General features: G+C 35.2%; 1 protein-coding gene across 2 annotated transcripts in view; it reads right to left on the bottom strand.

The window, feature by feature from the left end:
• Window positions 1-25,301, bottom strand: part of EPHA3 (EPH receptor A3) — a 386,765-nt gene that overhangs the window by 248,658 nt on the left and 112,806 nt on the right. For both annotated transcript variants that reach the window (XM_061134299.1, XM_061134301.1), the window contains exon 3: window positions 20,745-21,405. In XM_061134299.1, the coding sequence (XP_060990282.1) occupies window positions 20,745-21,405 (661 nt within the window). The remainder of the gene's footprint in view (window positions 1-20,744; window positions 21,406-25,301) is intronic.

The raw sequence follows: 25,301 nt of genomic DNA, 5'->3' as shown, positions 1-25,301 counted from the left end.
TGTATCAAGTATTAGGATGCACCCAGAATTTACACAGGAACAGGAGGAAGGGGCCCTGCAGAGGCACCAGCACCAGCAGAGCTTGAACACATGTTATCACACACCTTCTGGATTTTTCCCTGTTTCCTCGCTGCCATCATACTCATTCTATGTAATACCTTTCCCCTTTATTTAGCGTTTACAATTTACTCTGCTAGTAGCTTTGAAACTAAAGTTACTCTGTGTGTTGTAAATATGTGTATAAAATAAGGTAGGCTCTAAATGGAGTCTCAGTGCTCCTGTGAGAATCAAGAACTTCACTACAGGAACTCACGGCACATCTAGAAGAGATATGTGCCACCTTGGATTCCAAGACTAACAGCAAAGGTGGTTCTTAGAAAATGATTTGGAAAAAACATATTTTTCCTAGAATATATTTTAGGCTCGTTTGGTGTAATGTTATAAACATGATATTGAATCCAGGTCTTCTGCACCATGGGTGAATTCTTTACCATCTGAGCCATCAGGGAAGACCCCTTCAGATAGAAAAAAATATAGAAATATGTCAGGATTAGCATATATAAAATCACGCTAATTTTTATTTTAATAATAAATTTATTGTGCTAATGGTTATATTAGCATATGTAAATTATATTATTAGCATATATACATTTTCTTGCAGAAAATGTAAAGGTTACTCCTAGTCTACTTTCAACCTAGTGTAGTATGAGAAAAATGTTTCAAACATAAGAAAAACCTTCTGAGAAAGTATATAGTGTCCTCAGAGGATTCATAGAATACCTTCACTGACATTCTCAGACATGGAATCTACTGTATTGCTTCTTAGGTGCTGCAGTTGGTAAAGAAACTGCCTGCCAGTGCAACAGACTCAGGAGACAGGGCTTCGATCCCTGGATCAGGAAGATTCCCTGGAGAAGGAAATGGCAACCCACTCCCAGTATTCTTGGCTGGAAAATTCCCTGAACAGGCAAATTTGGCAGGCTACAGTCCATGGGGTCACAAAGACTTGGACATGACTAAGCCTGCACACACACAGATTATAAAGGGATTTTTTCTTATGACAGCGATCTAAGCAGCCTCACATATTCATGCTCCTTTAACTGAATAACAGATGAGTTTCTGTTGTTTAGTTGCTAAGACATGTCTGACTCTTTGAAATCCCATGGACGGTAGCCTGCCAGGTTCCTCTGTCCATTGGATTTCCCAGGCAAGAATACTAGAGTGGGTTATCATTTCCTTCTCCAGGGGATTTTCCTGATTCAGGGGTCAAACCCATGTCTCCTGATTGGAAGGTAAATTCTGTACCACTATGCCACCTGGCAAGCCCAACAGATGAGTATTAGCAAGTAAAATGTAATTACTAAGTTACAGGTCTTCAAATCTTTACATTTTGAGATAATATCCAAATGGATAATAATCAGGTGTTATTGTTGTTCAGTCACTTAGTCATTTTGGACTCTTTGTGACCCCATGGACTGTAGTACGCCAGCCTTCACTGTCCTTTACCACCTCCCAGAGCTTGCTCAAACTCATGTTCATTGAGTCAGTGATGCCATCCAACCATCTCATCCTCTGTCAATCCCTTCTTCTCCTGCCTTTACTCTTTCCCCAAATCAGGGTCTTTTCTAATGAGTTGGCTCTTTGCATCAGGTGGAGTTTCATCTTCAGCATCAGTCCTTCCAGTGAATATTTAGGATTGATTTTCTTTAGGATTGACTGGTTTGATCTCCTTGCAGTCCAAGGGACTCTCAGGAGTCTTCTCCAATACCACATTTCAAAAGCATCAATTCTTTGATGTTCAGCCTTCTTTATGGTCCAACTCTCACATCCATACATGACTACTGAAAAACCATAGCTATGACTAGACCGGCCTTTGTTGGAAAAGTAAGGACTCTGTTTTTAATATGCTGTCTAGGTTTGTCATAGCTTTTCTTCCAAGGAGCAAGTGTCTTTTAGTTTCATGGCTGCAGTCACCATCTGCAGTGATTTTGGAGCCCAAGAAAATAAAGTCTGTCACTGTTTCCATTGTTTCCCCATCTATTTGCCATGAAGCGATGTGACCTGATGCCATAATTTTCATTTTTTGCCTGTTGAGTTTTAAGCCAGTTTTTTCACTGTCCTCTTTCACCTTCAAGAGGTTCTTTAGTTCCTCTTCACTTTCTGCTATAAGGGTGGTATCATCTGCATATCTGAGGTTATTAACGTTTCTCCTGGCAATCTTTATTCCAGTTTCTGCTTTAGCCAGCCCAGCATTTCACATGATGTCCTGGGCATATAAGTTAAATAAGCAGGGTGAAAACATGCAGCTTTGAGCTACTCCTTTCCCAATTTGGAACCAGTCCTTTGTTCCATGTCCAATTCTAACTGTTGCTTCTTGACCTGCATAGGGGTTTCTCAGGAGGCAGGTGAGATGGTACGGTATGCAGTTCAGTTCAGTCACTCAGTCGTGTCCAACTCTTTGTGACCCCATGAATTGCAGCACGCCAGGCCTCCCTGTCCATCACCAACTCCAGGAGTCTACACAAACCCATGTCCATCAAGTCGGTGATGCCATCCAGCCATCTCATCCTCTGTCGTCCCCTTCTCCTCCTGCCTCCAATCCTTCCCAGCATCAGGGTCTTTTCCAATGAGTCAACTCTTCACATGAAGTGGCCAAAGTATTGGAGTTTCAGCTTCAACATCAGTCTTTCCAGTGAACACCCAGGACATATCTTTAATTATTTTCCATAGTTTGTTGTGATCCACACAGGCAAAGGCTTCAGCATAGTCAATGAAGAAGAAGTAGATGTTCTTCTGGAATTCTCTTGCTTTTTCTATAATCTAATGGGTGTTGGCAATTTGATCTCTCATTCCTCTGCCTTTTCTGAATCCAGCTTGAACATCTGGACATTCTTGGTTCATGTACTGCTCAAGCCTTGCTTGGAGAATTTTCATGAGACGGGAATACCAGACCACCTTACCTGCCTCCTGACAAACCCCTGTACAGGTCAAGAACCAGACATGGAAAAAAGGACTGGTTCCAAATTGGGAAAGGGGTATGTCCAAGCTGCATATTGTCTTCCTGCTTATTTAACTTATATGCAGAGTAGGTCATGCGAAATGCTGGGCTGGATGAAGCACAAGCTGGAATCAAGATTGATGGAGAACTATCAATAACCTTGCATAAGCAGATGACACCACCCTTATGGCAGAAAGTGAAGAGGAACTAAAGAGCCTCTTTATGAAAGTGAAAGAGGAGAGTGCAAAAGCTGGCTTAAAATTCAACCTTCAGAAAACAAAGATCATGGCACACAGTCCCATCAGTCAGTTCAGTCACTGTCATGTCCGACTCTTTGCGACCCTATGCATTGAGCATGCCAGTCTTCCCTGTCCATCACCAACTCCTGGGGCTTGCTCAAACTCAAGTCCATTGAGTCAGTGATGCCATCCAACCGTCTCACCTTCTGTTGCCCTCTTCTCCTACTGCCTTTAATGTTTCCCAGCATCAGGGTCTTTTCCAATGAGTCAGTTCTCCTCCAGTTCCATCAGTTCATGGCAAATACATGGGGAAGCAGTGGAAACAGTGACAAACTTTATTTTCTTAGGCTCCTAAATCTCTGCAGATGGTGACTGTAGCCATGAAATTAAGAGACACTTGCTCTTTGGAAGAAAAACTATGACAAACCTAGACAGCACATTAGGAAGCAGAGACATTACTTTTCCAACAAAAGCCAGTATGGTCAAAGCTAATGGTTTTTCCAGTAGTCATGTTCTAATGTAAGAGTTGGGCCATAAAGAAGGCTGAGTGCCAAAGAATTGATGTTTTTGTACTGTGGTGTTGAAGAAGACTCTTGACAGCCCCTTGGACTACAAGGAGATCACATCAGTCAATCCTAAAGTAAATCAGTCCTGAATATTCATTGGAAGGACTGATGCTGATACTGAAGCTCCAATACTTTGGCCACCTGATATGAAGAGCTGACTCATTTGAAAAGACCCTGATTTGGGGAAAGATTGAAGGCAGGAGGAGAAGGGGGTGACAGAGGATGAGCTGGTTGGATGGCATCACTGACTAAAGGACATGTGTTTGAGGAAGCTCTGGGAGATGGTGAAGGCCAGGGAAAGCTGGCATTCTGTAATCTATAGGGTCGCAAAGAGTGAGACATGATTAAGTGACTGAACAACAACAACAGTTTTGAAGAGCTTGTATGGAAAATGATTTGTGTAGGAAGGAGAGATGCTATCTCTAAAATAACAAAAAATAAGGGTATAAGAAAAGTGTAGGTATATGAATTCCTTTGTTCACCAAGTGTGCCTTCATTCAAGGAAGTTACCCACATTCTCTTATTGCTTTATATTGATATAGTGCATATATTAATAAAAAAGCACAAATCTTAGTAAGTAAAAAAGGCATCAATATTCACACAAAAGATGCATCCATTGTATACAGATTTTTGAACTAATCTCTGAAAGGATTTCTGGAGGAGTGAGAAAGCACACCGATAATCATAGAAATATTACAATCTGTAACAGTGAATGTTTGTTGTCTATTCACTTAAAAATTTAGTACCATATCTACTATCAATATTATAGTACTATTTTACAATTCTCTTCTAACTCTGACTTTTAAAAACTATTCTAGGTCAAGACATGCAGAAACCAAGCTTATTCATAGATTTCAGATATTATAATAAAGTGATCAAACAAGGTCTAAATAAAAAAATTAAATGGCTAAGGAATCTTCCTCGATTTTTTTTGTGATGAATTTAGATGTATATTAAGTCAGGTAAAACAAATGCAATCTTACTAAACCTGTCAGGTAAATCTCAGGTTTATTACTGGGCTAAGAATATACAGAAACCATCTTCTCCAAATGGAGCTGACAATTCCTTTGCAATGCTGACCCTTGTCTGGCGTTTACAGCATGAGCTTGGCTACTGGCCAATGTGAACAATGTTTAAATTTCTTTATGGCAGCTCAATGAGCTTTCAGACACTCATCTGCTTTACCTACTGTGCTTAATAAAAAGCAAGCCAATGCATTTTCTCATCTTCTTTTCAACACTAATAAGAGCAACCATCAACCTTATGAAAGAGAGTCTGCTTTCACTTTCAGTTTTCTTTTTCCGGTAGCTCTGCACTGAAACTCTAACAGAACACCAGTATCCCACCTATCATCATGACATAGATTTGGGTATAAAGCGATGTATATCTTGTCACTAAAATGCAGCAGCTACAAGCAGTAAAAGCCTTAGGGAATTACTTCTGTTCTTGAACGTCAACATTTAAAAAGAGTTTCAGTATGTTAATGAAATAGTTGATTTGTAGAAGCCTTCATATTCTGGAAAACTGAAAAGGTTAAGAAATTTCTAATAGCAAAATAAGATTTTATAATGCATAACACCAATAACTTTTCAAAGAAAAATTAGTTTTATATATTAGTATTAGTGCTTATATATATATATATATATATATATATATGAGCATGTAACCTGCATACATATATGTCTATAATAGACATGTACATGTTGTATACATCCATATACATATAAACTCATTCATATGTATACATGCATATATAGTTACATATGCATGTATATTTTTACATATACCAATGTTTATGATCTTTGAAAAAACCCAGTATGTTAGCAGATACATCAGCCAGATCTAAAATTCACTCCCAATCTGCCACTTGGAGATCTGTCAAGCTAATAATGAAGCATATTGTGCGAGCATAAACACAGGGCACATAGCGAGTGTTTTGTGAGCCCTGGTTCTACACTCGCCATCATCTCCCATCAATCATGCCCTCAGCAACAGCAGGGGCAACGGAACTAAAGCAGAGGTCATTGGAGGCATGACTCAGTTTCACATGCCTGAAAAATAAAGGCCCCAGATACCCTGTTAAAACATTTTTGTTTTATAATCTTACCCAATTCTATGCTGAAAAAAAAATAGGAAAGTATTATATTAATGAATACATTAAGTTCTTGCCCTCTTTAAATAACTATTGTCAATCGTTTTTTCTCAGTTCCAATAACCAAATTCTCCAGTCACTAACTGAGCAGCAAGAACTTGCAAATTTTCACATTATGATGTTGTGTAAAATATCCTCCAAAGAAAAGTATTAGCTTACTAGATTAGAAAAAGGATTGGGTTTCTTAATTAGACAGACCTGAATTTATATCCTGGCATTGTGACACAGGGCAAATCAGTAAGTTCTCTTAGCCCTGTCTAGGTAAAGTGTGGCTAACAATATTTACCTTGTAAGGCTTACGCTGAAAATCAAATGGTATGTTAACCACTGAGCACACACTAAGCAATCAATAAATGCCAATTCAAAGGTATTTATGACTAATGCTTAAGACGGGATACGCACAATTCAAGATGGAATCAATTACTATAAAATACTTGTTAAAAAGTGAAGAAGAGCACACGAAAGGAATATAGGGAGAAAAAATAAAATTGTGAGTTTGGTATACAAAAGACACATTGAAAAAGTATAGCTCTTTGAAGGATGTAAGAAGTCACATAATTCTGGGTTCCTGTATAGAGAATGCAAGCAAGATATCATGGCCATGACATGAATCAATTTACAAACATGAAAACAAGCCCAAGGAACTGCACAAGCTCTTCTGGTACTGACATGCATGTTCAGTCGTTCTGACTCTTTGTGACCCCATGAACTATAGCTCCTCCCTCCATAGGACTTCCCAGGCAAGAATACTGGACTGGGTGGCCAGTTCCCCCTCCAGGGTCTGGTACTAGGGCTAGAAGTAAATGTAAGGGGTCTCAGAGAGAAGACATAGTGAAAAGTATTGAAGAGCATTCTTAAAAGCATTCTTGCAATATCTGCAGCCCTGAGCTTCACAGGCTATTTCTGAAAATACAGGTTGGTGGGCTTCAGGTTCCTTATTTCCCCAGGTTCTCTACGCAAGAGAGGCAGAAGGAACACTGGTCACGTACATTGCTCCACACTCAAGGTCCAGTTTCACACTTACTAACTGTACGTGACCTTGGACAGCTGGGCAATTTCTCTAAGCCTCTAGTTTGCTCTCATGGGAAATGGGGACACGATAGTGCTTCTCCATGGGCGTGTGTGTGTGTGTGTTAGCCGCTCGGTCGTGTCTGACTCTTTGCGACCCCACAGACTGTAGCCTGCCAGGCTTCTCGGTGCATGGAATTCTCCAGGCAAGAATACTGGAGTGGGTTGCCATTCCCTTCTCCAGGGCCATGGGCCTTTGGGGGAATTCAATGAAGTGTTGAGCTCAGTTACATGCCAGAGGACAGAAGTGGCTATTTAGGGAAAAAAAAATAAAGCTGATGTTAGGGGGGTGGTTCCTCTAATTTTCAAAAAAGGCACAGTCACTGAAGTCGATCTATAGGAACTTTTTTCTATCAAGGCTATTATTAAAACATCCTATAATATAACCACATTTACCTGTCATCTTTGCATTGGTATCACATGATAGGATAAAGGGAACCGAATGTCAGATTTGACTTTGTGTCAGCATGTCAGAGTATCCTAAAAGAGAACTGCCTCCGTAGCAGCTGTCTGAACTCTTTGCCTGAGAAAATTCCCTAATTCCAAAGGCTTTCTCCTTGATATCTCTTTTATTATTTTGTTCACATTCTTACTTGCACTACCACATCCTAGTCACTTTTTCTAGCTCTGTGCAAGTCATGTTCATTTCCTGTTTTTAAATATTCACCTTCATGTGACTCTTCTTGAAATGTTTATTCTTTCTCCCAGATAAAGAAATTTCATTTTATTTTTCTTTGCATAAGTGTCACTTGCGAATTAGCTAAGTAAGACTTCATATGCCTTCAAAAGCTACATAAATTTCTAAGTAAATCCCAGAAAGGATGTGTCCTGAGGCAAAACTGTGAGTGAGATGCTTCAGCTTGGGTTCCAATTTAGGCTCTGCCAATGTATGATTTGAGATTTTAACCTGAATGCATAGCTCTGTAAAAGGAGAGGTTATTCTAGATCAGGTTTTCTCAATCTTGAAGAGATTTGCCTAGATAATTCTTTGTTGTAGAGGATGCTCTGTGCATTACGGCATATCTAGCAACACCTCTGGCCTCTAAGTACCAGATGCCAACAGCAATCTCCTCCCCCAGTTGTGATGACCAAGAATGTCTTCAGACATTGACAAATGTCCCTTGGATGCAAAATGGCCTGAGTTGAGAATATTAGACTAGGCTTTAAAATTATATGAGTGTTAAGCTGAAAAAGTCTGTATCAGCATTTTATTTCTTCATGTTTCCACTAAAATCTAAGTTCCTTGAAGGCAGGGACATTTTTCTGGTTGGTTCAGAGCCACATTTCCAGTGAATACTCCGTACAGTAGGTACTCATTAAATTTTTGTTGACAAAAATGAATAAATGATGGAACAATATCTAACTCCATAAAGGTTGAAATCTCTCCATTTATTACATTTTTGCAGCACATTTTTATGGGTCCTTAAACACTATTTGTCTTTCATGCTTATCCCACTTTTATTTCCTTAAAAATATTGTCTTTCATCCTTTTAACATAAATTCAGTTCATATACCCTTTAGAATCCAAGATACTTGGAAGGAAGAACTGTATTCTCTTTCTTTCCCATTTAGCACATTGATAAATGTATGCCAGAGAAGCTTTACATGTGCTAAATTAGATTGAAATATTTCATGTATCTTCAATACAGTAGTATGATATGGACAGCAAATGGATCCTAATTTCTGAAACACAGATTTTCTTCCCTAATGACTACCAAATAAGCAAAATTATTTATTCCCAACCATTCATATGCACAGGTTTGTTTCTGAGCTTCACAAACCTTTACATGTTCTTTATGCATTAATTCAAGATCAGTATTCTCCCATTCCATAGCATATGCTTTCTCTTTTCTTGTTGAAAGTCTTCATGTCAAAAAGTAGCAGCTGTTCTCAATTAGAGTATCCACTTTTAACCTCTTGTGGCTTTGTAACTGACCACTGAACAGAGAGTTCAGGAATATTTCACATTCAAGATCTTTAGCTATTAGAAGCCATTCTTATTATTTTTTAAAAATAACACAAAAAAATCTGTAACTGATCATATGATGATTTTGAGTTTCATAATCTCAATGCTCCCTGGAGACTCTTGGGTGTCCTCTCACACAACAAATCTGTGATTAAATGTCCACATTGTGACTGAGTTTGTGAAAGACTATCGATAGCTACACATTTCTGAGGACTGCGGGGACAGCAGTAGATGAGAATATGATCAAAGTTTTATTCTAGGATAGTTCTATTACTATCATAGATTCTATTCTCTCAGAGAGGGGGCCATAAGTGATTTGAGAGTTATTTGCCAACAGGATGTTTTGCCCGCATCCTAGAAGATGAGAAGTTACAATAGCAGAGTATACATTCAGTCTTTCTAGTCATGATTCTTTCCAAATGACTCTGACTTTGGGAGCACTTTTATCAAATATTATCAAAACTCATAATTCTCTGTACAATTGCTCTCTATCAAAGTTCAGTGCCAGCTGTCAGAGCTGTAATGTAAACCCTTATTAGCTCTTGTAAGTTCTACTCTGGAACTAATAAGGGATTGTCAAAACTATTCAAACACAGAGAGAAATGGGGGGATAAATCACAGAAAAGAAGATGGAAAGTGTTCAATGAATCTGTACTAGCAAAACAATCTTTGTGAAATGATTACCAATGCATTTCGCAAAATCTATGCATCTCAAGGTGGAGAAAAGGATCTAGTTTTCAGTTTATTTTGCATAGGGTTTGATTTTCTTTCTTTGGGGAGAGACTGACTAAAAGCAATAAAAGAAATTGGAGAAGTTAATGAAATATCAATAATCTCTTTTAAAAATCTTTCCATGTATTCTGTAAAAATGTTACACTGCATTCCTCAAATTTTAAAATATGGAAGATCTGATAATATCTGAACAGCTAGAAAGAAAAAGTATAAGTTTGAAAAACTGAAGATGATTATTCTTTTAAAAAGCCATAGATTATATAATATCTAAGCTTTAAAAACTTTTTTACATACTGGAATGCAGCAAACCAGAACGAAGGAAGGCTGTCTATATAAACCCCAAAGTAATCTCAGTTAAAGAAATGAAATTTAAGACTTCCTACAGGGTCCAACTAGACTTGATGGTAAATTACTGTGACAGATTCAAAATCTATTTGACAAGGTGATATTCATTAAGAAGTCAAAATAACTATAAATTTTATATATTCAAAATAACCAATATTTCACCTTTCACAGACATGACTTTTTCTTGGAAAATTTGAATCACTTTTCAGACAAGTTTACATTTAATAGATATTTTGTGTGTGGTATCAGAGCAATATTCTGATCTTCTTTTGAAATGAGACTGAAAATGCAGTGACAGAAATAACCCATTTAAAGGAAAATCAGAGCTATTTTACTTCCTGCAACTGAAATTATTTTTTTCCATGTCTTAGTTTTGCATAGTGAATACTGTCCTGAGAAGCTTCATCTGTATTTGTCACAGACATACTCTCAAACATGCTACACAATGAACAAATTATTTGTGTCTCCTAAAGATTATACATTTGGCATATAGGTGTGACCTAAATTATTATTTCCCACTTCAAACACTGGACCAGACAAAGCATCTGAAAGTTTTACCATAGCTAAAAATAAAAGAAAGATAGAAAACAAATTTATATTCTAAAAGCAAATACCCTAGAGCTATTTCATGTAAGACAACTGCAAACTAGGTTAGGACCTCAGAAAAATACCTTAATACTGACATATAAAATGATCTTCTGGGTTAGGATAAAGAATACCAAAATATTTATTAAAAGAAGCAATTCTTACTATTTATCCCTCTTTGAACAATGCAATTGCTATAACTGAAGATAATCCATATAAGGTAAAAGAATCTATATTTTACTAAAACACTGTAATTCTTATTTATTTATAATCTTGTGTGAGAGTTTTAACATCTATAAAACTGTCTGGATCTTTTAAGGTCTTTTATGTTGGTTTGTTGCTGATCACTTGACTTGTTCTTATTTATTATGAGGTATTTAAATGATTAGATATGATTTTGTTCTACTCTCGAAATTTAATGATGGTCATATCTCTCCTAATATGTTTGCAATTAAATTGTCTCTGACTACTCAAAATAATCTGATTTGTAGTGTATACAGAACAAAGATTTCACATTCCTTTCTAGTATCTTAAACATGCAAATTCATGGTTTAACTTTATACTGTTTGTTTTTATATAGACTAAAAATGAACTATAATACTTAAGTCACAAATCAAATACACTCCCTTATTTTTCCTCTCGTTTTCAGATTTGAAAAGATTTTTTACTTAATTACTGTTCAGATACTGTGCTGACATGCTTGGATTGAAAGTTTCTAGTAATATCACATGATAATTCATGTAAACATATTTGGCATTTACTTCATAAAATTTATGCTGTTTCCTCTACTGCTTTCTTTTCTCTTTGTGATTCTCAAGTGAACATAAATACCTAAAATAAATCAAATAGATATAGTTATTTTCTATATAAAGTAAACTGGTTTGACAAATATTTTGACTCACTTGATTACTTATTTTTCTTCAAGGCAAGAACATTATTTATTATTATATCCTCACCAACTATCTAAGACAGTCTTGTATACAATAAATGTTAGGGTATAAAACAGTTTGCAAAAATTTTAGGTTTAATATTTTTGAAATTTAACAATTTTATTTTACTATTGTAATTGCTTGTTTCCTAAACTGTATTTTCTTAAATCAGTCAAAATCTGTAAGTCCCTCTGGTTATACAATATAAAAATATCCACGTGTAAATTCAAAGACACTTTTGAAAAATCAGTGGAAAAAACCTGTGCTAAAGAAAATTGGAGACTGAGTCAAATACTGGATGGGAAAAATCAAAGGTCACGAATGTTTAGAAGAAGAAAAATGAAAGCTAATGATATTATAAAAGAATACAGGGACTATCACCTATGATTGAACAGTCTAGAAGTTTCATGGAACTAAAAATGAAGTCACCTCAAAAAACTTCTAATTAAAAGAAGCTGGGCAACCAATTAGAGAATAATGAATACTAAGCGCCGAAGAATTGATGCTTTCGAACTGTGATGTTAAAGACTCTTGAGAGTCCCTTGGACTGCAAGGCGATCAAGCCAGTCAATCCTAAAAGAAATCAATCCTGAATATTCATTGGAAGGAGTGACGCTGAAGCTGAAGCTCCAATACTTTGGCCACCTGATGCAAAGAGCCAACTCATTGGAAAAGACCCTGATTCTGGGAAAGATAGAAGGCAGGAATAGAAGAGGACAACAGAGGATGAGGTGGTTGGATGACATCATCTATTCAATGGACATGAGTTTGAGCAAGCTCTGGGAGATGGTGAAGGATAGAGAACTCTGGCATTATGCAGTCCATGGGGTCGCAAAGATTTGGACATGACTGAGTGACTGAACAACAAATATAAATTCATTAGACAGTTTCTCTCCCTCAAGGTATCTCTAAGTTCTAATGTTTAAGATTAGATAGAGACTATTGAATGGGTGAGTCTGTCATTTCTAAGTGTTGTAACAGAATAAAACAAGAGGACAAGGAAGATTATACAATCTTATGACACCAATGACTGACAATAATGATGATAATTTTTATCTCTTGCTAGATACTCTTGATGGGTTAATCATACATTCAATGGCAAATCTAAAAGGTAGATAGTACTCCCCTCTTTTTCTTCGGATAAAGAGACTGAGGTTCAAATTGTTTATCCATAGAGCATTTCTGGGACTCTTGAGCCAAGCAATTGTCAGTGACAAGAGCCTTTTGCTAAACAGAAAAATTAAATGCAAACAGAAGGTTAAGGACAAACTTGAGGATGTTTTCTGAATCATGTTAGTACTGTTATAATTTATTATATAAATTGGTGGGATGATATAAAAACTTGAGTAAATTAAAAGTTTTATAGCTATTATAAAGCCGTCATAAGATATCTATTTTATTTGAAAGTTATTTATATTTTTACTTACTGGCAAAATTTTTATTCAAATATACTCACTGGTTTGAAAATGTTTTTCTGTGCAGTGAAATGGGAAAGTGGGAATGGAGAGCTGCCTTTTTAAATCCAGGGAAAATGAATAAAAGTTTCACATATCAAGGTAAGAAGCCTGACAATCTCAGTGCAATCATTAAAGGATGAATAAATGGTTTAAGCACTAAGTGTGTAAAATTAAGGGATAAAGTTGGTTTGGCAACTGCATAAATAGTTTGATTCTTGCTTTATAATAGGTATGAAACTAGTGGAGATTGATTTTTTCAAGCTAGAAAATATATTTATCAGCAATTCACAAAAGAGAAAACGTATTCTTTCAGGTACTGTATAAAATATCACTATTATTTTACTTAATCTATTTATTACTATAATCATAGTTCAGATGATTCTAGTCTTAGTGTGTTGCAACTGTATGTGACCTAGTAATCAAATGCACTCATTTAAAATTAGATAAGATACACATCTTTATGTGCAAGACATTCTGGAAAACCTAGTGGATTCAAAGATATATAATGAGAGGTATGTCATTTCCAGAACTTACATTCTAAGAATGCACAGTTGTCATAGAAATCTCCCAATAATTATTCATCTGCTGTTGCTGCTGCTGCTAAGTCACTTCAGTCGTGTCTGACTCTGTGTGATCCCATAGACGGCAGCCCACCAGGCTCCCCCATCCCTGGGATTCTCCAGGCAAGAACACTGGAGTGGGTTGCCATTTCCTTCTCCAATGTGTGAAAGTGAAAAGTGAAAGTGAAGTCGCTCAGTCGTGTCCGACTCTTAGTGACCCCTTGGACCACAGCCTACCAGGCTCTTCCATCCATGGGATTTTCCAGGCAAGAGCACTGGAGTGGCGAGCCATTGCCTTCTCCGAATTATTCATCTAGTACCTATCTAATTGAAAACATCTTCAATTATAATCTAGGTTTGAAGGCACAATGTCCTTTAAACAGATATGATGTAGTCCCTCCCCTCAAGACACTTCCAGTCTGAAAACAACTGTAAAGAAATACTTCTGAATTCATTAAAACATATAAACATCTTGTATTTCTGGAAAATGCACACAGACTAAGGAGGTGCTGGGAAACCTCTGAGGTTTTTGATTTTCTCTAGAGCCTCTGTCAAAGTGAGCATTCTGTTACTGAAAGCATCACTGCTTCTTTAAGAGACTTTCTGAACAGTAAGAGAAATGAGTAAAGAGCAAGAGCTCGTAGGTTAAATAAACATAATTATGGAAAATCATCGAGAATTCTAGATATCTTCATACCTCACATCAAACACACTTTTCTACCCGGCTGCTAATGTACAAGAACAAGGAATGAAGTTAGCATTCCACAATGAATGCACACAGATAAAACACAGAGCAACAGATTCTTCAGTGACGTTAATAAGGTATTTGGTACATTAAGTCTAAACAAAGTTTGTAGGAGGAATATTTATAGTAACTGCTGGGTCTCTGGCTCAAATGTAATTAACTGACTAAATAAAAAGACATTAGCATTCTCATTTCTTCTCTCTAACTAAATCAAAATAGATAAAACAATTCATTTGCCAGGAGTAAAAATACATATGTAAAGATCACAAGGCTCCCTTGGTATTAATGTGAAATTTCCTCACACCTCCAAACTTCAAAACACAAAAGTGTTATCCTGGGATGTAAGAACTATGAAGAATTTCCAAAATGAAATGAACCAAGTAAACCTTGATTGTTAATAACTGAAGGCAAACAGCACATGATTTAGGTTTATAATTGAAAATTTTCAATGTTATCTTATTAAAAAGAGGTTTACTAACATCCTATAGTAACATCTCAACCTGTAATTTGACCATAGTCTCAACATGAAGCAAATTTGTCAAAATCTGAGGAACATGGCTCAAATAAGGTGTAAATCACACAAACACATGGTAAAATAAAAGAGATACTATGAGAGATAACATTTAAAGAAAGACCATATTTTAAAATTATATATTAGAGAAACTTCTAGAAAACCAAATTGGATGCATGATTTCTTACTTCCCTTACTAAATAATTACGTTACCATCAGTTTAAGTTTTTGTAGTTATTTATATGTGCATTTCTGTTTTACCAAATTCATCATTATAAGTACTCTCTACCTTCCTGAAAGTGCTCTTTTTTGTATTTTCGGTTTATTTGGTATACAGTTTCTGATTAATTCTTTAGCTATTAACATTTCTTACAATCTTCCCTGATTTCCTCCCTCTAACCAGTATGTGAAATAGAAAGGTTCGTCATTTTCCACTCTTACGTTTCCTGTGTTCAATCTTCCCTAGCAAAAAAATCCAGCAACACAAAGCATCTTATCACAGAAAATTCTGGTTTCCTCTCACTCATCTGCTCCCATACAAATACACTTCCCTCAACACACAACTTATTTTTAAGTGTAAACTATTGACTTAGCTCTGTTTAATAATTCACTTAAAAATATGTTATTTTAGAGGCAGAAATCAAAATATTTTAAAACATATACACACATTTTTGCACTATAAAGCAAACTAGTTTGGCAAGATAATATCCATCTTTCTCTTTCTAGCATCTGTGGGAGGATTTGGCATATAGTAGAGTCTTGATATACATTTAATAATTGAATCCACAGTCAAAGTATATCTTTACTACTTTTCCTCATTCCAGAAAACATGAATTGATGTAAAAGTTTGTATCAAATACAAGACAAGTATAATGATATGGCTGAAATTGTGGTCTTGCATAAAGATACCTTTGGTTTTATTTATATTTCTGAAATCAATGAGCTTTTTGTGTACAAAATATTTTTCCTATCAGAGGTTGTCTCATTTCATCATTTAGAATTTTATCCCAAATATCCAGCTAGAGGGGAATAGATAATTTTGAGTATATCATTACTAACATCAGAAAATGACCTACTAATGAAATTTAGATTGGTAAGAATTTATAAGAATAAGCTCAGAACACAAAACTTAATGGGACTTCTAGACATTTGGGATTATTGAGATAATATCTTGATAAACAAATTATAAATCATTCCTTCTGGAATGCATAAGCTGGGTAAGATAGTTATCCCTTTCTCCCTACCCAAAAGTTTCTAAGCACAATAATGATGGGTCCAAAACTCTCAATGCAGAGGCTTCTCACTATTAATGAACAATTTCCATTATTAATTTTGAAATACTCTAAATTAATCTCTCCTTCTGCTTCCTTGCCAAGAAAGTTTGTACCTAGTAGAAGATTTATTGGTCTGTGTTGTATTAAAATTATTCATTTATTTATCTGTCTTTCATATTAGATCGTAAGCTCCTAGAAGGGAGGTACACTAACTTATTTATCTCTGTTTCCCCACTGTCTGGTAAATTATTATTTAGAACTTAGAGATGTTCAGAGATATTGAACTAAATTTGCTATACTTTTTGGCATATCTAAGTTGCTTGACAACTCATTTATCCAGATTTTGATAGATATCACTTAAGCTAATCTTAGTCTTCCCATGGCATTTTGTCTAGTAATTCTTCCTTAAAAATCTAGAAACAGAAAGCTGTGATAAATAAGCTGAAATAGATGGACCTTATATTCACAGATTCTTGGTTACTTTGTGCCAGTTTCGTATGGTCCTACTCATCCTTTACTATACAATGCTCTAACTTCAGTAGAATAAGGGTCCTTGTGGGGTTTCTTGGTCTCTGCCACCATTGGACTAAAAAATGGGGAAGTATTGTGGGTTGCGGTTTCAACTGCAACAGTCGGAATCAGACTGCCTGGCTTCAGATCTCAAGTTCAACACTCTTAAAGGACCTAAGGCAAGATATTTAATCTTTCAAAACTTTTTTTTTTTAAAACTTCCTCATTTAAAAAGTGGAACTAATAATAGGTTGTACTCATAGGCTATTTTGAGAGATAAATAAGATAACTCATGGACATAACTTAGCAAATGAGCACAGTTTCTGGCATCCAATAAGGGCTTAATGCATATTTTAAAAAATTTGTTGCATTCTTACTATGCTTCTTATAATTAGGTAGATTCTCTCTAAACATTTGTTGAAATAAAGTGACTGAGTCTTATTTTCCTCTGTTTTAGAAAACTGTAAACCTCTGTTTGCTGATCATTGTGTTATAAAATTACCCTGAGGTGTTTAAAGTCTAGCCACATATGTATGTTAAGGTATTGTTCCATCCTTCTGTAAAATGAAACAAAACAAAAATAAGCTAATGAAATTACATGAAATGTGTTTAGTTATCTTTTCATCTATATCTATTCTAAGTAATACCATTTCTTTGGGCTCCTGAATTGAAGCACTGCTGATAAAACAATGATTTGTGAGTCATAGCTACTTCACAAGCTTAAAAACCAATCAGATTTTTTAACTTAAAAAAGGAAACCATAACAAACACCAGCACCACCACTGACAACAAAAGCAAAATTACAAGCCTCAAGCCACGCTGGCCTATTATATTACAGGCTGTAAATTAATTGGTTGTGTATTAGATTTTTAAGACATAGTAGACTATGCATTTAAACGGACATATTAAAAAAATTGCTAATATACAGTTGATTTAGACTCAACACTACATGTAAATCAGCATCAAGTAGAATACCTTGACACATCCTCTAATAATCGGAATATACAAAATTACTTTTACTATGAAATAAGAGGAAGCCAAATAGGGAAAGGGGTACATCAAGGCTGTACATTGTCACTCTGCTTATTTAATTGATATGCAGAGTACATCATGAGAAACGCTGGGCTGAATATAGTACAAGCTGGAATCAAGATTGCTGGGAGAAATATCAGTAACCTCAGATATGCAGATAACACCACCCTTATGGCAGAAAGCAAAGAAAAACTAAACAGCCTCTTGATGACAGTGAAAGAGTAGAGTGAAAAAGTTGGCTTGAAACTCAATATTCAGAAAACTAAGATCATGGCATCTGGTCCAATCACTGCATAGCAAATAGATGGGGAAACAGTGGAAACAGTGACAGACTTTATTTTATGGGGACTCCAAAATCACTGCAGATGGTGATTGCAGCCATGAAATTAAAAGACGCTTACTCCTTGGAAGAAAAGTTATGACCAACCTAGAGAGCATATTAAAAAGCAGAGACATTGCTTTGCCAACAAAGGTCCGTCTAGTCAAGGCTAGTCATGTATGGATGTGAGAGTTGGACTATAAAGAAAGCTGAGCGCTGAAGAACTGATGCTTTTTCACTGTGGTGTTGGAGAAGATGGTTGCGCGTCCCTTGGACTGCAAGGAGATCCAACCAGTCCATCCTAAAGGAAATCAGTCCTGAATATTCATTGGAAGGACTGATGCTGAAGCTGAAACTCCAATTCTTTGGCTATCTGATGTGAAGAACTGACTCATTTGAAAATACCCTGAAGTTGGGAAAGACTGAAGGCAGGAGGGGAAGGGGACGACAGAGGATGGGATAGTTGGATGGCATCACCGACTCAATGGACATGAGTTTGAGTACATTCAAGGAGTAGGTGAAGGACAGGGAGACCTGGCGTGCTGCATTCCATGAAGGCACAAAGAGTCAGACACAACTGAATGACTTAACTGAACTGAACTGAACTAAACTTCACCTGGTAACATAAGCAAACAGGAAGATATAACCCTAAGAACAAGCTGCACCTTTAAGTTACGTTACTGAAAAGTCATTACACTTGTAAATTCCAATCATATCCCATTTTATCTTCTATCTCTAATTCTGCCAGAATTAGTTCTTATTCAGTATATTTTTTTGAATAATTTGCTATTATGCATATGCATCTAATGCTGCAACTAGTATTTTCAAATGTTGAAAAAGTCTGATACAGCATCACTATGTCGAGGAGGCGCTATGAATGTCTTCAGTATAATAAATTACAAGAATCAAGGAAATAAAACTTTGATACAAATATTATCTCTAAGAGTAATTTTGTCATAGAGGATCAATGAGTAACATAATAGTTACTTTAAAGAAGTGGTTTGGTAAATTAAAATATGTTTAAAATACAGAAGCAATTCTGAATCTACTGTGAACTTTTTGAATACAATTTTATGTCACTTTCTTTTTTAAAATTCTTCTTACTAAAGTTTGTTTCAAGACAGCATGTGATTTAGGTTAAGTATGTGCATGTTTTATTTATTTATATTAACATTTTATGTGATCCTATTTATCTGGCTGACACATTTTTCTATTATATCTTTAAATAAGACACAAAGCATCATATAAACATGATTTAAAATCTAAACAATTATTAGGTTCTTGCTTAATAGAAAAAATTGTGTGAGATAGTTCAGCACATACTGATAATGATAGAGATAGAGGCACACCTACTCCTTTCTTGGTGTGAATATCAGAGACTGTCAGTAGAAAACAAACTGGAGGAAATAGTCAGTTTTTAAATTTTTTCTGATCTTTACTCAGTCTCTCAGTTGCGTCCAACTCTTTGTGACCCCTTGGAACATAGCCCATGAGGCTCCTCTGTCCATGGGATTTTCTCAGCAAGAATACTGTAGAGGGTTGCCATTTCCTCCTCCAAGGCGTCCTGGTCTAAACTTTTATTATTTTATTTAAAATAAATCCCACAAAGATAACACAAACAATACCACAGTGATAAAATGTAATTCCAAGTGGAATATAAAGGCTATTGAGACTTCTCTCCAAGCAAATAGTAGCTAGTAAGCTATTTCCAGTTTAGAATTTTCAAAACCATATTTAGTAACAGTATTCTGATGGCTCTTGCCAAGGATCTAAATAACATGGAGAAGTATCAGACTGGGTGTATCATTTGCTGTCATTTAAAAAAAAATTCTATAAACTATCTACAGTTAAAAGCAAAATGCTATGTCCTGTTCAGATTCTGAGAAAGGTCAGTTTATATATAAAGTAGATTCATCTCTTTCACATGGACTTGAGACTTACTAAATGGCCACAAGTAGAATACCAAACTCAATTCTTTTGATTAAGTTAATAGCAAGAAAAGGTATTAAAACAGACTAGATTCCAAAGGCTGTATATTTAAGTTCTCCCATGTGTTGAAACATTTAAAATTTTAATGATAATTTTTGTGTGTTCTTAAACACTAAACCTTGCCTAATACTAAATAACAAACTTTGGGATTAAGTGGAATTTATCATCTGATATAATCTTCTGTGGAAAAGATGATCTTTTATTTGATTTTACTTACCGAGATCAAAATTTTAAATAATTTAAATTATCCCTCTGTATACCAAAAACTGAAGCATCAACCCTGGATTTTTAAATAAAATATTTTTTATTAAAACACTACTGTTTTATAAGTAAATCCATATTTTATGCACAGATATCACTGAAGAGACACTCTTCATATATTTTATCGCAATGAACTATGTATTGCTATGAGATTGATGAACACAACCATAGTCAGTGCAGAATCTAATTCTGTTAGAATCAGATTAGCTTAGTTCCAATGGTATTTCTTCCCTCTACATAAAAGAGACACACATTTTTTTTTCTCCTTTCAATTGGTCTAGTAGTACGTAGGCTAGCCCCACATAATCAAATATGCTAATATTTGTAAAAAAAATTATGAATCAACACATCAAGTGGGTTAAATTTAGTCTATAAATAGGCTGTATTTAGTTTGAGTCACATTTTGCTGCTAAGTGAATTCAGGCTGGTTTCATTTATTTCAATCACTCTACCATCAACTCACAAGTAAGAAGTACCACTCCAGGGAAAATAAAGAAGACTCTTACCTTGACACATGAAACCTCTTTCTTCATAGCCAGCATTGCAGGAGCACTTGCCAATCGGCACAAGCCATTCACCTTCTGTACTGCAGTACATCCTGGGAGGATCTTCCTCCTTAGAATTGTTAACACAAGAACCTCTAACTTCCACCAGCGATTGGGAATCCATGGGTACTGTGTCTGGAAACAGAGCCAGATTCTTCACTGTAAACGGGCACTTTTTGAAGTACACTCTCACAGACACTAAGGCCACACAAGCACCAACATCTTGAAAAGCCAGATAAAATCCCTTTTTGTTGACAGGACCTACTTCTCTAACCTCAGTGTTGAGTTTAAGAATACGGTCCCCGAGATCCATTTGCGTGAAACTTTCATCAGCTGCAATGGTGTCAATCTTTGTAAACTGATGTTCTCGGAATTTGACTCCATGATCATCATCAGACTCCATGTAGTACAGATTGAAAGTCTCCTTGCAAGTTCCCAAAACCAATGGAATGCTATTGCAGTCCCGAAGAGTGAACTTTAGCTCCACATAGATCTTCTGAGCTGAGTTCCTGGGGACCCAGTTTGTCCTCAGCCAATTATTTTGACTATGATCCATGACATTGCACACCTGGTAAGTCCGGATGGGTGTGTAATGTTCATCAACACCACTGATCTCTTCCCACTTGAAGAATGAAAGAAGGAGAAAAAAAGAAAGGCAGAATTAATGAGTTAAGCATGATGAATATTTGTGAATACAATATGAAGGTGTTAATGGCATCACAGGAAACACAAAACAAATTAACAGAAACTTCACTGTTGCTCACTAAAGATCAAGATGTGCAGCAACTCTGTAACATTTACAAGGTTCTGTGAATTCATTGACACATTTGATGAACACATTTGAATTTTATTGGAATTTGTGTGATAGTCGGGAAGAAGTTGCTTAGCAATTGATTGGACCTAGACAAACATCCTAGGATAAAAATGTCAAGTCAGTCATCTCTAATAACATGATAAAAATTATTTTGTTGTATATTTTAGGGGATTTTTTTTTTTTTTTTTGGTTTGCTCTTTAAAAAGCAAAAGAAAAATACCACTGCCTAGCATTTCTCTTTATTAAACTTTCCCCAATTTGGGCCAGACTTGGTAAAATCAGTATATCACAAACAAAGTGAATCTAAATTATTTCATTACCAGTTATCTTTATGCATGACATTTATTAACATACTTGGTCATTTCAAGAAATACATAATGGAGAACTTTGGTTTCTGAAGTTAAAACATGAACATGTCTCCTTCCCATCAGATTTAAGTATAGTGAACATTTCAATTCTTAATATCTTTTACCAACGTTAAATTTTCCACATGCAAGAAATGCACAGCTACTTAAGTTGTGGTTATAGCAGTTAGGGTTATGATGGTAATAAAACTTTTTTTCATTGTAAATACACTCATACACCATGACCAAGTGGGCTTTATCCCAGGAATGCAAGGATTCTTTAATATCCGCAAATCAATCAATGTAATACACCACATTAACAAATTGAAAGATAAAAACCATATGATTATCTCAATAGATGCAGAGAAAGCCTTTGACAAAATTCAACACTCATTTATGATTAAAACTCTCCAAAAAGCAGGAATAGAAGGAACATACCTCAACATAATAAAAGCTATATATGACAAACCCACAGCAAGCATCACCCTCAATGGTGAAAAATTGAAAGCATTTCCCCTGAAATCAGGAACAAGACAAGGGTGCCCACTCTCACCACTACTATTCAACATAGTGTTGGAAGTTCTGGCCACAGCAATCAGAGCAGAAAAAGAAGTGAAAGGAATCCAGATAGGAAAAGAAGAAGTAAAACTCTCACTGTTTGCAGATGACATGATCCTCTACATAGAAAACCCTAAAGACTCTACCAGAAAATTACTAGAGCTAATCAATGAATATAGTAAAGTTTCAGGATATAAAATTAACACACAGAAATCCCTTGCATTCCTATATACTAACAATGAAAAAACAGACAGAGAAATTAAGGAAACAATACCATTCACCATTGCAACAAAAAGAATAAAATACTTAGGAGTATATCTACCTAAAGAAACAAAGGACCTATACATAGAAAACTATAAAACACTGATGAAAGAAATCAAAGAGGACACAAACAGATGGAGAAACATACCGTGTTCATGGATTGGAAGAATTAATATTGTCAAAATGGCTATTCTACCCAAAGCAGTCTATAGATTCAATGCAATCCCTATCAAGCTACCAAAGGTATTTTTCACAGAACTAGACCAAAGAATTTCACAATTTGTATGGAAATACAAAAAACCTCGAATAGCCAAAGTAATTTTGAGAAAGAAGAATGGAGCTGGAGGAATCAACCTGCCTGACTTCAGACTCTACTACAAAGCCACAGTCATCAAAAGGTTCCAAGACTTTTTAGAAAAGTTAAGCACTGCTTCTTTGATCCTTATACAGGTTTTGAGAAGCTTTCAAGTTAGCATCACATTGTTTGTGTTATTTATGATTCTAAAACTATTATTGTATCTGTTTCTAACTATTATGCCTGTGTCTACACTCTGTTTATACCATGCCCAATTATCTTATTGGTGCTAGGAAAATACATCATTTTCCACATCAGATTAGAGTTCTAATCTTCTATGGCTCCCCATTACTCATGTAAGAACTTCAAACTCTTCAGTTTGGCATTTGAGCTTTTCCAAAAACGATTCCCAACTTACATTTATTTTTTTCTAAAAGTTTGAATTGAGATTAGAGAATTCTAAGTTTCACTTATGCAGATACTGTTCTTGTCTCTGTGAACTCTTTTTCAGGTTTTCAAAAGAAATGTTGGATCTTCTTTTGCTATGGTATAAAAAAAGAGCATGTGTCTTTGCTCATTTCCCCGTGATGCCTCCCATAACCTTAACGTGCTTAAGACACTTCCTGTTTTGTATAACACTTATTAAATATATTTTTCATTTTTAGATTTAATTCATGATACATCATTAGGTTAGTTTAACATTGTTTCATATACATTTGTTAGATTTTAGAGCTCTTTATATCCTTTATAATATGCAGCACACAACTTCACATTTTGGGAATAAAAGATGAATAAAATGCATAAAAATTATGTTTTCTTATAATATATTTAGTAATAATTCAGGGAAATAATAAAGTTCATATTAGAGAATATATTTTAACTTTGTAAATAAATAAGTGAAATCCTTGTGATGCCCATTATAAATGGGTTCCTAAAATCTCCATTAAAAGAGTTACTTGTTTTCATAAGGAATAAGTTTTAAATAATTTTTAACTAAATCAATGACATTTAAAATATATTAACATATTTTCTACTCAAATTTATTAAATACACATAGGAATTCTAACCCACAACTCTAGTTGCAAAGTGAGATAAAATGCTATTTTTTCAAATTGACAATAACCAAAAGTAAAGAAATATGGCATTTATCTGGCCTTTGAACCTCATTAGCCAAAAAAATAATTATTTACATTAGAGTGTTTGAATTATCAAATCCAAGCTGCACCCTGCCCCATTACCAATGTGAGAAGCACAGTATTAAAGCTCTTTATTCTCCTTAGCTCTCCTACCAACCTAAGAACAAAACAAAAGCAAATAATTAAACAGCACCACTTATTTCAGTAACTTGGATCATTCAGGGTCTGGAATATATGAGAGGCACTCATTTTCTGGAGGCAAAATTGGCTTGTCCTTATTGTCATGACTAACATCCAACAAAGGAACCCATTTTGTTATTTTAGAAAACCCTAGAATAATATGCAAGAAAATATAATGTATTTTTAATAATCACCAATTTATCATTTTCAAACAACCACTCTATAAATATATTATATGGAGAGCTTTTAAGAACAAAAGTATATATGAGAGTCTCATTTCTGAGGATTTTACACTGAGGTGCCTATAAAAGTAAAGTCACATTCAAAACCAAAAATAATGTATAACTTTAATATCAGAAAATTTAAAACCTGTGAACTGAGTTGAAGCTCAAAAAAAATTGTAATGTTCAATAGTATTATTATGTTGCATCTTCTCTATCAGTATTACATTGATTCTGTGATGGCATTGTAAAGTACAGAGCTAACAAAAACTCCTGAGAATAAATGCTTTATGTGGGCATTTTACAGAACATTAGATGATAGGCATATTTAAAAATTAGCCAACAGACTTCAAAAATTTTAGGTCAGAATTTCCTTATCAGAATAGATAAGTTTGTACTTTGATGAATCAGTTGCAATTTTCTCCTGCTCTGGACAGCATTTTGTTAGACACCAAATAGAAATGACACAGAAATGACACCATGTAAAGATTTTCACAATTTGATGTAAAATATGATTTTAATTATGGAGATATCAATGTAGTCTAACATTTTCCTTTGAATGCTAATTTGGCAAGCTATCACAAGCCCTTGAATGCAGACATACAAATTGCAAGAAGATAATGCAAACAGCACCAGCATGCTCTGTGCATAAAAAGGTTGCAGAGAGCAATTATCACTTCATTAATTTGTAATGAAAACCAAATTGCCT

Source organism: Dama dama, chromosome 31 (genome assembly GCF_033118175.1).
Source record: "Dama dama isolate Ldn47 chromosome 31, ASM3311817v1, whole genome shotgun sequence".
Lineage (NCBI taxonomy): Eukaryota > Metazoa > Chordata > Mammalia > Artiodactyla > Cervidae > Dama > Dama dama.
This window is presented reverse-complemented; position numbering and strand designations above follow the sequence as displayed.